Source organism: Emericellopsis atlantica (assembly GCF_019669845.1).
Source record: "Emericellopsis atlantica unplaced genomic scaffold F5Z01scaffold_7, whole genome shotgun sequence".
Lineage (NCBI taxonomy): Eukaryota > Fungi > Ascomycota > Sordariomycetes > Hypocreales > Bionectriaceae > Emericellopsis > Emericellopsis atlantica.
The window spans coordinates 697,452-711,282 of record NW_025764709.1 but is presented as its reverse complement, the minus strand read 5'-3'; the positions used below and the strand labels follow the sequence as shown (position 1 = coordinate 711,282).

Below are 13,831 nucleotides of genomic sequence, written 5' to 3'. Positions count from 1 at the left end.
CTGGCGTCCTTGCTGCGTCCATCGGCGACGACTAACAATGGAAGATTGGCGCCCAGATCGGTGCAGCTCAGTCTCGTCTCTCAACCCTGGAAGACGAGGAGAGAGAGAAGTCCACATCTGGCGACTGGCCAGTCGGGCGCGCGTGGCCTGAAGAGGCTCGGGTTGCTGCATCGGTGGCGCATCGGGCCTGACCGCTTCACCCGAGGACTTGCGCAAGCTTCATCGATGGATGAACCCAAAAGATCGCGACTACGGACAGCAGGCGGACGAGATCGGCAGCATCAAGACCCTGTCGCCGTGGACGGATGAACAATGTGGCCCTGACGGAATGCTTGGTCAAACACTCCAGTCTACTGGATCATGTTTGCTCTTCAGGGACGAGTCAGATTGCCTCCAACAAAGACTGGACGAGTGTGCAGATGAGATACGTTACCTTCAAGGCACAATGCAGCTAGATCAACTGTACGCAAGCTGTGGACAGCTGGATCATCTCACATCTAGATCAACCTACCACCGCCAACGACTAGGAAATAATTCAATGCGGCCAAAGTGGGTGGACTTTTACGACCAGTCGTTTGTTTGCGAGCGTCTTGGCTTGCCTCATGTGCAGGCTATCTCCTGAGGACAAACATCAAACCCGGGATTGACGCCGGATATTGCGTCGATCCAGGGACACGTCTTTGCCAATACGAACGAGAAGGCCCTGCGTATCTGAGCGGACTATGTATGTATGGTACGGTCTCTTCGGGCGTCCCAATTATAGAGACAAAGACGAGGCAACCAAACAACTCGAGCCTTCGGGTTCAACAAGCGCGAGATTTGATCTCGCGACGGGTTCCAGATGATTGGCGGACGAGAACGAGATATACTTGGAGCGAGGCCCTCGCCACTATGACAAAGTGATGACTCGACGATCCACGACGGGTGTGTTGGTCGCACGACATGCGCGGCCGCCGCAGCTTCTCTAGACTGGGATATCATGCCACGTTGCAAGGAGGTATTCTCGGCGTGCGATGGTGATGTGGGCGTGGTGAGTATACATGCGCCATGTCACCGCTTTTTCCACATCTCTGGACATGCTCTAGAAGTAGCTTTGATACAGCATCGAGCCAGAGCTACTACACCTTCCAGTATATACAGAAGCGAAGAACTCAGGGTTCGCCTGTAGCACCTCGACACCAATGTTATCCCAAACAGGACGCCCGATTTCTCAGGAGAAAACTTGTCGTCCATGAACTCACCTAGTACTACTTCCCTTGTGCCACCGCGCGGCACGCCGCATGGCATTGAAGCAATGCGTGGAAGCTATTTCCAAGCTCGATAGCAAGATTCTCGCACGTCTCTTCGGTACTGACCCCCCGAAAAGGGCCTCTCATGACACAATCGTGCTGCCAAGAGTAGCAACGCCCCATGCATGGCAACGGAGATCTATCGGGGGCGAGGCGGCCTATGTATGGATTGTGTCACATCCGTGTCTGCATTGCAAGGTGCTTATTCCAGTCCGTCCCTCCCTCTGTACGACGGCTTGCTTCCCTATCACGGAACTGTCCTGCGTGGGAGCCCGCGGCGGCGGGAACCCGTGGAGGAGGTGTATTGTTTGCGCGGCTGTCAAGCGACACCTACCTACGCCCGCCCGCCCAACTGACCTCGATCATTTGTATATGGACTGCCTGCGCTCTAGCTGTCGCGTTGCCGAGGGTCTCACCACGGCCTCACTCTGTTTTCATCTGTTGCGCTCGCGTTCTAGCTGATGTTGCTCGGCTGTTGAGCCCATGGCTGAAGCCGTCGACACTTCTATCTGTCCGGGCAGCTACTATAACTGAACTACGATCTACCCCTGCTCATCACGGACTACACAAAGACAGGCTTCAATGGACACTGAGCGCTGCACCGACCAGCCATGGGGCTCTTTGGCGAGCAACGTCGTCGACGCCCCGAGTTGTATCGCAGACTGCCGCCAGAAATTCTTGGCGACACTTCTCCCAGAACGTGAACTCATCGACGAGACACTCGAGCCCGTGTGCGAGCATCTATCCAAGGAGTCTTTGTCTCTCGACGAGGCATTCTGGACGTTGTACTGTTGCGATGCGCAGCTCTGTGGCGTGGACAACCTGGCGGGTCGCGGCAAAGACCGTATGTGACTCTCGTGTCCCAATTTTGCTTGACGCTGGCTCATGCTGTATTATAGCCAATGTGAACTGGGTGATCAGCTCTTGTCAAAAGTGAGTTGTCATGTTGCACTGTACTATCTTGGCTAATGGTGCCCAGTATAGGGTTTGACCACATCCTCGACCCTGGACCACCAGAGATAGATCACTCCTGTGGTTCGGCAAACCCAGTATCTCAGAGCATGGGGTGTTTGACAACAGGCACACCAGTGTCCACGATGAGACTACAAGCCGTTCTTCCGACATCACTATCGCTATCGACGGCATCATCATCGACAGTACAGACCACACAGACATCTGCACAGCCACCGATTCGAGATCCCTCGCTAGCAGCAAACATGGACAACGAATCGTCGAGTGTTGACTCAGATTCACCATCACCATCAGGCTTGTCGACGGGTGTCAAGGCCACTATTGGTCTCTCAGCGACCGTGGCGGCATTACTTATAGCAGTGGCCATCTTCTTCCTCCTCCGAAGGCGACGCATGGTGCCACCCCACAGACGTCGCCGATTCTTCCAGCGCGACAACTCCTCCTTCTCTACCTTGGGCTCACCGACACCCCTAGTCTCGCCGCCGCCCTTTTCGCCTATGGGAGCAGAGGACGTGCCGCTGACACCGCCCCCGCCGCTCAGGGAGAGAAGGATGCTGGATACGCGCAGCTCTACCAGCAGCAGCAGGAGGCCATCGGGCTTTTCCCGGCCTCCTATGCTGACCCCGACATTAGGGAAGCTGATTCCCCGATCAGAGACGTTTATGAGGGGCCTATGTCCGCCGTCTGCAACGCATGGTATGGTGAACAGTGTACGATCTTCGTCTGAATCCCAAGGCGCCTTGAGCAGTCCCGCCCGTTCCTTTTGCTCACCCTCAAAGCCCGCTGGCCTCCCTTCTTCGCCACAGCGACATGGGAACATTGGTGTCGCCGTGGGCATAGTACGACACAATCCGGCGGAAGGCGTTGTCCTCGACAAGAACGCCCAGGACTTGTGCGAGCTGACGGACGAGTATGCACGGGAGTCGAGAGACACCAGCTGGGGAAGCTGGAGGGGCGGCGGGGGGCCTGGGCGCGTGGCGAGCGAGCAGCACGTGGGTGGTAGCGTCATGCGAGAAAGGGATCTGGAGAGGCTGGGTGGTCGATATTAGCTTTTGCTTTTGCGAATGGGGAAAGAGAGATAGCGGGACTATCTGGGGGGGCTTACAGTTACATGATACCAAGGGAGGTTATAGGCGTTTTTGTATGTGAGATTCTATCGACAAGATTCGATACAGCGGTGAACTGGCCTTTTCTACGCTGCGCATCTCACACTCTAGATCCCCTTGCCCTTGAGGGACTCGACCAGGTCGCCAATGCTCTTTTCCAGCCCAATCCACTCGATGCCCAGCAACTTATCGGTCTTGCTCACATCATACGAGAACATCTCGCTATCCTTGGGCCTCTCACCACCCTGCACGCTCTCAGCAGGCAGGCGGTCCTTGAATTCAGGAAACTTGCGCCGCACAATGTCGACAATCTCCCTGTGCGACATGCATCCCGGTGTGGTAAAGAGCCTCTGGCCACCCAGCTCCTTCTTCCCCATGGCCACGACATGCGCGCGCGCCACGTCTCGGACGTCCACCCAGAGCGGCACGGCGCCCGTGTCGGGGATCTTGTCCTTCCAACCCCCCTTGAGGAGCGTCACGATGCGCTCGTTGGAGGTGTTAATGTTCTCCAACGTGGCGAGGTGGTGCACGACGGGTCCGAAGACGAGAGGCGGGCAGACGGTGACGAGGTCAAAGGCGGGTTTCTCCCTGTCGACAAAGTCCCACGCAGCGCGCTCGGCGAGGGTCTTGCTGACGCGGTACGCCGTCGGCTTGGAGTCGTGAATGTTTTCCACGGTGGATGGGTTCCACGAGGCCTCGGTGAAGGTGTGCGTGGGGTCGGCGAACTTGGTCTCGTCCAGGATGGCCGCGAAGCTGGACGTGACGACGACGCGCCGGACGTCTTTGCCGTGGGCATGGATGGCCTGGAGGATGCCCGTGGTGCCGTTGACGGCGGGGTCGATGAGCTCCGTTTGCGGGTCGGACCAGTGGAAGTGAAAGGGGCTCGCGGTGTGGAGGACGGCCTGGAGGCCGGGGACTTGGAGGACTTGGTTGAAGGCGTCGAGCTGGGCAATGTCGGGGACAATGTGGACGTCGAGGCGCGAGGCGGCCACGGCGTCGGGGTAGGCGTCGAGGATGGCCTGACGCTTGGCGTCTGTGCGGACTGTGGTGACGACTGTGTGGTTCTTGGCGAGCAGTTGCTCGAGGCAGTGTGCTGGGCGGTTTGTCAGTGCTGGCTCTCATGGCGTGGCATGAATGGGATTGTCTGTACCGGCAATGAAGCCTGAGCCACCTGGTGAAGTCAGTTATGAGTCTCGATGAGATGTGGAGGGGCGAATGTATGCTTACCAGTGAGGAGAACTTTGGTCATGATGAACGTGGCTGGAGTGGGTTGATTGTGTAAGTGCTAAGTGAGGCGAAGAAATGCTGGACAGCTTGTCTACTTATGTGTCTTGGCCTGTGAATTGAGGTCATATCATCATATATCCCTGTGTTATATCCGGCCCCTCTTCCCCTCCTTCATCGACGCACGTCTTCGTCGGGGGGTGTCGGGAGTCGCCTCCGTCCAAGGGTGGGGTCATACATGAACTAAGTACTTAAACAAGTGAGCCAGCTGCATGGCAGATGAACAAATGACTACATTGCTGACAGACGAAACTCTACACAATCCTTCGCCTCCTCAGAATCTCCTCATACGACTCCATCCGCTCCGTCCGGCTCTCTAGGGTATCGAGCATCTCGTGGTGCCTCCTGTTCAGATCCTCCCACTTGTCCTTCCAGAACCTCGTTTCGTGCTTCCAGTAGCTCAGCTCCTTGAGCAGCTCAGACACGCGCCGGCTGCAGCTCCCGTCCAGCTGGCGCGTCAGGTTCCGTATCCGCGAGCGCAGGTCACACGTCTCCTCCTTGGACTCCTTGAGCTCGCGTTCCAACTTGTCGACCTTGCATTGTAGCTTGGCGACTTCCCCTGCGTGCTTGGACGCATGATCGGCAGCATTGTCGATGGAGCGGCGGAGGCTGTCGTTGTCGGCGAGCAGCGCGGCGTTGGCGGCTTGTAGGTCTGGGATCACACACTGCTCCAAGCGCTGTGTCTCTGCTTGCGACGCGGCCAGACTCGCCCGCAACGCCTTGTTCTCATCCGCCAGGGCGCAGTTCTGCTCCTCCAATGATCGCTCCCTGAGCTTGAGTGTGTTCCATTCCTCTTTGCTGACCTTGTAGTAGTCTGGGCAGTAGTCGAGCTCGTAGTGGCGGTGGTGGTGGTGCTCGCGATGATGGTGATGCGAGCGCGATCGCTTGAGCTTGACGAACTGTTGCTTCCCCATCGAGGACGTCTCAATGTAGTATCTTCGAGACATCTCTTTGACTGTGCAGGGCTCGACAGGGGGGGCCTGGCTGCTGGCGTTTGCACCCACTTTGGCGGTGGTGCGCAAGCAAACTAAGGTGTCGGTGAACAAGTAGCTGGTAGGCTCGATTGAAGATCAAAGAATGGGCTGAGATGAACGGAGAAGAGGAATATGACGGCACACAAAAGCTGGCATGGGGGAAAGGCAAGTAAATGTATAGGAACATCGGACGTCCCTTGAACATACGGTCGAGTGCAACGAGCCTCGAGGCCAAAGTCAAGAGACCAATACGAATCAACCACTATACCAGCTGACCAGTGAGCTCTATATCAGGCCTTGTCAAAAGACATTGTTTGACGAGTCCTTTGTTGGCCAGGCACTCGCCTGGGCGTTCAAGAAAACGGACAAAGGCTCATGGGGCACGAGGCGACCAACATGTGGCCTGGTCCGCAACGTCCCCTTTCAAGACAAGGCTGACCCCAAGCTAGGTCTGAACAGTGGCAGCTTGGTCTTATGGCAAGGGACAGTCCGCCAGAGTGTCATGCCGCAAACCCATCATTGTCGTCTTTGCACCTCGAGAAAGCTGCCCATGTTCGGGTCGTGCAACGAGAGTGACCACGAGGCTTGGAAGCCTGAACAGAATGTCTCATTGGTCACATTGTCCCTGATCGCGTCGAGGACGGCAGCCTTGTCGAGCAAGCGCGCGGATGACGCTGGTGGTTCGTCTGTGACCCTGTCAGGGACGTGACGGCAGCTGCCGCTGTGCATCTGCACATCTCATGGGGGGATGCGCACGAATAGACAGAGTCTTTACACTTTGAGCGGGTGAGATGCAGGAGTTCTGCGCCGGCAGATGCAGGGACATGAAGAAGGTGTCGAGCAGATGGACGAGGATGGAAGATGGAGGTGGTGTGGCATGTCAGTTGACGAGCGTGACCGGCTTACGCACTGTGCTTTAACCTGCATTAGCAAATGTGCACGTCAAGTCTCTGCCAGCACTGTTAGGCTTTTCACATGCACAGTGTATCAGACGCGCCTCGCACCCTCACCCATGACAGCCTCGCATCAGCCTGCAGCTCTCAGCCACACCTCGTGCCAACTCTCGTTCCATCATCGCCCATGTCCCCGTCCTTACAACACGACTTTATCTTCTTCGCAGGGCTGCATATCGCCACTCGCGTCAGCCTAGCCAACCTTGATCGTCTATCACGCTAATGCCAGCATGATGGCCTGCCGCCTAGCCCAGCATCCGCGCGCGTCTCTTGAGGCTGGCCGCTGGCCCCTGACTGGGTCCCTGAACATGATCGCGTATCAACGGCGATAGACGCATCATGAACCAGCCAAGCGCGCTGATCACCCCAACCGGACTTTCTACAAGACAACGCTCTTTGTTGTCTCTGTAACCCCTAGCCAGGGCCCACGCTGCCAGGACCAGCCGAAGCATAGTATTCCTCGACTTGGAACAAGGACATGCGGAGCACGGACTTCATCAAACAAGGGGCTTCAGTCATTGAAAACAAAGCCAAACTTACCATCCTCGGCCTTGCCAAACAGCAAGCCTATCATTCATTGACCACTGCCACCATTTCACACAAAGACCCGCCCCCAACCACCAAGGCACCCACGGCCAGTCAAGCAAAGCCAGTTCAATGAAACAACTAACTATTCCACGGACTGCCAGTACGAGGGGGCAGCGAATCGCGCCCGAGGGAATCGTCTGGCGCCCTCTGCCTCGCCAAGTCCCTCTCGTACTGGTTGAGTAGCGCCCGAGCTCGCCGCGCCTCCTCCTCGCTCTTCTCCTGCCTCTTGCGCGCCTCCTGCAACACATACGCCTGCTCGCTCGACGACGACGTCCCATTCTCCCTCGGGGTCCGTACATGCTCGTAGCAGTAGCCCCCGCCCCCCTCCCTCTTCTTCGCGCAGCCGGCCTCCTTGCACTCGTGGTCCTCGCAGAACGTGACGCCCCGGTGGCCTTCTCGCTCGCCCCGGTCCGGGATGCGCCTCCGGCGGCACGCGCTGGCCTCGCACTTGCACTTCCGGCAGAGATCATACCCAGACACTCGTGCGTTTGTACACGTGCGTATCACGCACAGATGCCTTATGCAGAAGCTGGTGCCGGGCTCGATGGGGGCGCCACATGCACCGAAGCCCCTGCCACTGACGCTGCACACGCCATGATAGTCTGCTTGTGGTCAGCGAGATGACACGGCTAGAGTCTCTGCATCGGTCACAAAACTCACGTCTCTCGCATTGGTCTTGTGTCGTCCCATTCAGGACGAACCGTCGTCCACTGCAGCCTGGCTCGCGACAGAGGCCGTGAGTGCGGCATACATCGTCCGTCTCTCCCGTGGCCTCCTCCTCGCAGCCGGCCACCGAGCAGAGGTGGTACACGCAGTATTTGACGCCTGCCTTCAATGACTGGCACCGGGGGGACTGACACGTATGCTCCGCGCAGTATTGACCCACGTCTCGCTCTTTACCGCAGTCCTCCGCAGCACATCGATGCTCACGGCAGAAGCGTGTCCCCTCCTCCTTGGGCCGATCACACCCAGGGTGCGCACAATCCTGCGTCACAAAGCGACCGCCCGCAGTCACACGGCCTCCGCGGCCAGACGGCTGGACCTGGGCCTCGCAGCGCCGCTCGCAGCACCACCTGGCGTGGCAGCCATGACATAGATCATGACAGCAGCGCAAGGAGGTGTCAGGATGTCTGCATCGCTCGTTGTGACAGTCTCCCGCAGTGCATAAATCTACTCCTTTTAGTATCTTCGTTCCACGAAAACGCGCAAAGAGGAACTGTACTCACGAAGTTCAACGCAGAAAGACCACTTCAGGGGATCGCCCTCCCGCACCATGTTGGTACATTGCACGCCTAGATCCATGCCTTTGCATTGAAGATCTGTTTTCCTCAGCCTCACTCAACCTTGGATTCTTCTTCTCTCAAGCTTCTGGGGCCGCCAACTCACGTTTCTCGCAGTATCGTCCGCCTCTGGGCTTTTTGGCATTACAGCACATGCGCCCCCCTTCCACCATATGACAGTAGTGCCAATCGCAGAAGTTGCTCGTCTGCAGCTGCCCATCTACGTAGTCAACGACGCACTTGTTGTTGCACACCGTGCCCTCCGCCTGGCACCGCCCTGGCTTGCGCTGTGGTCTGTAGGGCTGTGGTGGTGGATAGTAGGGAAGTCGAGGAGGGCCTGGACCAGATCGTCCTCCCGTGTTCACGAATAGACTCATGGCTACCTAGCGTGCTCCTGCATGGAAGGTCGAATTTATGGAAGAGGGAGGACAAGGAGTGAAAAGGGGGAGAGGACGACAGATGACATCGAGACATGGGACGGCGGTGGTGATACGTACTTGCTTCGCCCTTTCGAAAGGCAGCCAGGCAATTCGTTCGCGAGCCCGAACTATCGTCTTTCTAGACACTCCGGCAGGATGCATGCTAGGTCACTTGTACAACAGCGAGATGATCCGGCTCGAGGGCCAATTAATGTCCTGTCACGTCGGGTTATGAAACTTGGAATGAAGTCATGTCGGAATAGTAATCATGTTACCGTAAAGATGTCAGACCAGTCGTCGACAACGCCTCTATCCCTACTAATACTCCGTGATTTTTTCTTATCCCAATCGTTTCGCCGTTACAGTTCAATGGTATCGTGGCCTTCCCTTTTTTTGTAGCACCCTGTCACAACGCCGGCAGAATCGAAAAACTCCCTACCTCCCTCGCACCTTATCCCAATAACGCTTTGTGTGAACGAAGAAAAACAGAACGGCGTACGGACACTGTGGTGTATAAGTGGTGGGCCCCGTAGCCTCGTGTCACCGGCCCATACCCGCGGTACAAGAAGAGGCGACGTGCATATATAGATGGTGGTGGCACGACCTACGCCTTGTCCGGGGGCATCAACAATGTCAGGGGTCAGTGTAGCCTCATCAGGTCATGGCCTGCAAAAGGTCATTCGACTCGGCTTTGAGTTCATTGGCTATCGCCTGCTCGAGACTGGCAAAATCAAACTCGAATTCCATGCCCGGGGACGGTTCACGTTCAGCCGCCGCTGCGGGCAGACTTGATGCTTCTGGCTGTGGCGCCGTGGTGACCTCTGGAGCCGCGTTCGGGGCCGCTGCTTGTGGCGACGGCAACGGCGCTGGATTTGACGTTGATGCTGTCGTTGTCGCCGCCGCTGGCTGCGGCAGTGTCGGCTGTCGAGGTGTGTGCGGCACGTGCGTAGTCGTAGCTGCCGGTGATTGCTGCACTTGTGACACTTGCGGCCTTTGGGACGCCTCCTGCTGTGGCTGCTGCGACTGTAGCACTGGTGGTTGAGACGGGGTTGTAGTCCCTTGGCCCTGGGTCGCATGCTGTGCGCCGCTCGCTACCGGCGGCTGCTGTGCCTGACCACCAGCCTGACGGGCCGTGGACAGTGCTGGTTGGGCGCCAGGGCCGGGCGACTGGTGCGCAGATCCGGGCGCAGAGTTGTTCGCGGACGACGGGGCGGTCGCCCGGGGCGGCGAGGGATACGTGGCACCGGGTACACCAGTCTGCGGCAGGGGCGGTGTTTGCTGGGGCCGGCTCGCCTGCTGAGCTGGTGTTGTGTGACTATGCTGCGTCGTGGGTCGGCTCTGGGGAGGCTGTTGCACGAGCGGCTGGTGCCCATAAGGTCCAACGTGCTGGTGGGCAGTCTGTGGTAGCTGCACTTGGACGGCAGTCTGGTTACTATGTTGGCCTGGGGCTTGTGGTTGAGGCCGTGGCACCTGGGGTGGGAGTTGTGTTTGCGTCCGTTGCGCTGTCTGTGGAGCAGCGTTGGCGGCGGTGGCGGTTGATGTCGTCGTCGTCTGTGGGACTTGGCTAGGGGGCCGACTACTCCCCGTCGCAGCAGCAAGATGCGCCGCGGCTGCTGCCTGTGCAGGTGTCACCATGCCAGCACCAGCAGAACCATTGACGCTGTGCTGCGTTGGGCTCTGCAAGTTCCCGTTGGGCCTGCTTGGGACCTCCTCTGACGTTCTCCGGGCCTTCTCCTCCGCTTCTTTCCGCGCGGCCTGGGTGGGCGCCCTGGTCTTGAGCTCGCCCGTGACGGTGTTGAGGTAGAAGGGCATCTCGGAGTTGGTCTTGAGGAAGAACAGCTTCAAGTTGCGTGCCTTGTCCTTCAACTGGACTTGCGTTCGGTCCTTCAGAACATCGCTGATGGTCCCGTGTGCGCCATAGAGTCCCAGGATCTGACTCCAATGGGGGCCCTTGACTCGATCCAGTCCTTCCATCAGCGCTTTCTCTTCCTCCTGAGACCACGGCCGTCTGGCCGAATGAACACCTTCCCGTCGTGCCGGATTGCTCACTCTAGACAGTGCAGACTGACGTGCCATCTCGTACAGGACGGCACTGGAGTGCGTCTGGTTAGGTGGTAGCCCGTTGGCATCGACAGTCTGTTGTGGCAGCGGCTGCTGCTCCCGCGATGCTTGTGGGAAGGAGGCGTAGTATGTTGGCTGGGACTGTGTTTGTTGCTGAGGATGTTGATGGCTTTGCTGCTGGGCATGCGCCTGTGGCTGGGGCTGGGGCTGCTGTGGTTGCTGCGCTTGCTGGTGGTGAAGCTGTTGCTGTTGTGGCTGGTGATGTTGGGTTTGTTGTTGGTGGTGTTGTTGCTGCAGTTGCTGCTGCTGCTGCTGTAGTTGCTGTTGTTGTTGATGATGTTGTTGTTGCTGCTGCTGATGCTGTTGTTGTTGCTGATTTTGTTGTTGCTGATTTTGTTGTTGTTGATGCTGCTGCTGCTGCTGCTGCTGGGTACTCAGGAACTGTGCTTGCGCCGCCATGCTCTCCGCTGTGCTCATGGGCACCGTGGGCTGGTAAGGGTTCGCAGACATGCCCTGGAGTGTCGTCTTGACATACTCAGAGGTGCTCTCCGCAACCAAGGCCTCGAGAGCGGCCAAGTCCAAACTTCCAGTGTTGCTCTTGGGCTCTTCCGAGTTTGCAGTACCGTTGACAGCCTCGGACGCTTGCTGCTCAGTTTGCTGCGGCGGCGCCTCCTGGTTCTCGCCTTCGGTGCTAGCCAAGGGCTCGTCCACGAGGTTGTCCGCTGCTCTGTCGAACATGGCTTGCATTTCCATCTCGAGCGCGGCCAGATCATGCGTGTCCATCTCTTCCTGCTCGTACTCGGGCATAGTAAACCCGAACTTTTCGCCAAGCTCTCGGCTGGCTTCAAGCTGATTATTGACATAGTGGCTGTAGTCCTTCAAGATGTCCCGAATTGGGTATTTCTCTGGTTTGTTTGTCAGCGATGAAGAGAACAGAGCAGAGACAATGGAAGCTTACCCGCCAGATCCGTCGCTGGTAACGACTGTCGGACGTCGTCCATCCGTTTTCGCAACATGTTGGTCACCGTGGAGTCGCCATTACTCAACCCGTCCATAATGTTGTTCTCGTTCAATAGGTCCTCCACACCTTCCAGGTAGATTGCATGCAGCTCGTCCTCTGACAGAGTCTGGTCTTCCTTGAGCTGCAGTGTTTGAATAGCCCGCTGCGTCTTCAGGCCCACCATGACCTTGGCCACAGCCTTGGGGAACCCGAGAATCTCGTCACGGAAAATGAGTGGCAGCTGCTCGCTGGCCTGTCGCAGTGATTCAGGGGTCCCTTCGATCAGCCAAGCCGCCAGCTGCGCCAGGTTCGCAAACTGGAATATCTTGCCGGCGTCTCTAGAGTCGAGATGGTACAGTTCCACGAGCAGGACGGGGCTGGCGGTATACGTTCCACGCAGCGCCTCGAGTGATTTCTGAAGGTGTCGATATCGGCAGCATTGCTGCGACTCGGGGTCCCGCAGGGTGGCAGAGAGCTCGTCGAACGGACGGTGGGTCAGGATGAGAAGCATCATGAGGGCCTGCCTTTTGTTAGTACTGTTCCGTAGAGTCCCGCTGGCGTACTGACCAAGTGGCCGAGCGGCTGGAGGCACTGGTTCTGCGCAAACCTCTCTGGCTCTGCGTGGAAATTGATGGGCGCGAGCTGTTGGTGGCCCGCTCCCAGCCCGAATCCGTCGTCGCTGTAGCCATTGATGAGCGCGTCGCCGCCCGAGTCGTTCTGGAACTGTTGCAATATATCCTCGATGCTCGAAAGCGCATGGGCTTGATCAAAGTCGCCCGCATCAGCGTCGTCGTCGTCGTCAGCGTATGCGTGAGGTGAAGTAGCGCACGACTCGTGAGGCATGGGGTGTTCTTGCGCAGGGAGGTGGATGGCGCCGTTCGTTAGATTCGGTGCATCGAAGACCTGTTGGAGGGCAGTGGCGGTTGCAGTGGCGGCCAGCGACGTTGGTGACGGTGCTGCTGTCGCTTCCGCAGCGGAATTGGCAGGCGCGGCCTCCAGCTTGGCATGGTTGGATGACGGCTGCTCTGCGCCAACTGCGTCTTGGAGTACGACAATGGACTGTTGAGGGCTATGTTCGGCCTTGAGACGTTTGGCTCGTTGTGCGTCCTCGAGGGCGGTCTGTTGTGCGTCTTCTTCCATGGGTCGCTTGGTGCCGGCATCGGGAACGGAAAAGTCAAAGTGGTCAACGGGGTGCGGTTCTTGTTTTATATCTGTTGGTCTCGACGTTAGCCATCGATCACGATGTTGTCCAGGGGGGCCGGCGCAATTGATGTCGCATCTGGTTGTGGTGGGCTGGAGGGGGACGATGCGGGACAAGATGGTGCATCGTATCGTATCGGTATCGATTGACGACGTACTTGTTGTTGCTGCGGCTACTGCTGCTGCAGCTGCGGGCGCGGCAGCGCTTGGCTGAGCCGGCGCTGCCTCGTCCATGATATCAGTCGCCTCGAGCAGGTGAGCGGGAGTACCATCTGGCTGTTGGGGGGTTGGAGTGAGGCTGTTGCGACGTCTCGGGATGCTGCTTGATTTCGAGGAATGGGATGGTGGCTGCTGCTGCCATGGCCCGTCGGTCGACAAAAAAAGGTGGAGGGACGGCCGATAAGATAGGCAGAATTTTGATGGCACCACCTTGCGTGTCTTCCTGTCTCTTTGAAACCCTGCTGGAGAGCACTGGACTTGCAAGGTGAATAATAGCTCAAGACGAACAAAAGTCACTGTCTTAAATTGAAGCCGCGCAGTGTTAATTCCTGCGACATTGAGGCAGATCTCCTCAAAACGTAGTGCTGAAGGCTGTGGGCGGTCGATGGAAAATTTTGTGGACTCTTGTTATCGATAAGACGATCGAGGATCGTCCATTCGATCCACACATACATACGGAGTACATTGATAGCTGATTCAAGGTCA

At 57.6% G+C, this 13,831-nt stretch overlaps 4 protein-coding genes across 4 annotated transcripts; 1 reads left to right on the top strand and 3 right to left on the bottom strand.

Annotated features, from left to right (window-relative positions):
* Window positions 1-1,871: 1,871 nt before the first annotated feature.
* On the top strand, window positions 1,872-3,310 carry F5Z01DRAFT_672399 (uncharacterized protein; the record flags this gene model as incomplete). Its single annotated transcript, XM_046264808.1, has 3 exons — window positions 1,872-2,133; window positions 2,189-2,222; window positions 2,269-3,310. 3 exons carry the CDS (start codon window positions 1,872-1,874, stop codon window positions 3,308-3,310), a joined length of 1,338 nt encoding a protein of 445 aa, XP_046120336.1.
* Window positions 3,311-3,474: 164 nt separating this feature from the next.
* Window positions 3,475-4,616, bottom strand: F5Z01DRAFT_634731 (uncharacterized protein; the record flags this gene model as incomplete). The annotated part of the gene is made up of 3 exons (XM_046262085.1): window positions 3,475-4,460; window positions 4,518-4,538; window positions 4,595-4,616. The coding sequence occupies 3 exons, from the start codon at window positions 4,614-4,616 to the stop codon at window positions 3,475-3,477; spliced, it is 1,029 nt and encodes a 342-aa protein (XP_046120335.1).
* Window positions 4,617-4,741: 125 nt separating this feature from the next.
* On the bottom strand, window positions 4,742-5,869 carry F5Z01DRAFT_509387 (uncharacterized protein). Its single transcript, XM_046260334.1, has one exon. The coding sequence runs from the start codon at window positions 5,596-5,598 to the stop codon at window positions 4,906-4,908; it is 693 nt and encodes a 230-aa protein (XP_046120334.1). The 5' UTR covers window positions 5,599-5,869; the 3' UTR covers window positions 4,742-4,905.
* Window positions 5,870-9,110: 3,241 nt separating this feature from the next.
* F5Z01DRAFT_735078 (uncharacterized protein) lies at window positions 9,111-13,681 on the bottom strand. The gene is made up of 4 exons (XM_046266767.1): window positions 13,285-13,681; window positions 12,494-13,137; window positions 11,885-12,446; window positions 9,111-11,831 (listed from the first exon to the last, which is right to left on the bottom strand). The coding sequence occupies exons 1-4, from the start codon at window positions 13,358-13,360 to the stop codon at window positions 9,520-9,522; spliced, it is 3,594 nt and encodes a 1,197-aa protein (XP_046120333.1). The 5' UTR covers window positions 13,361-13,681; the 3' UTR covers window positions 9,111-9,519.
* Window positions 13,682-13,831: the final 150 nt, after the last annotated feature.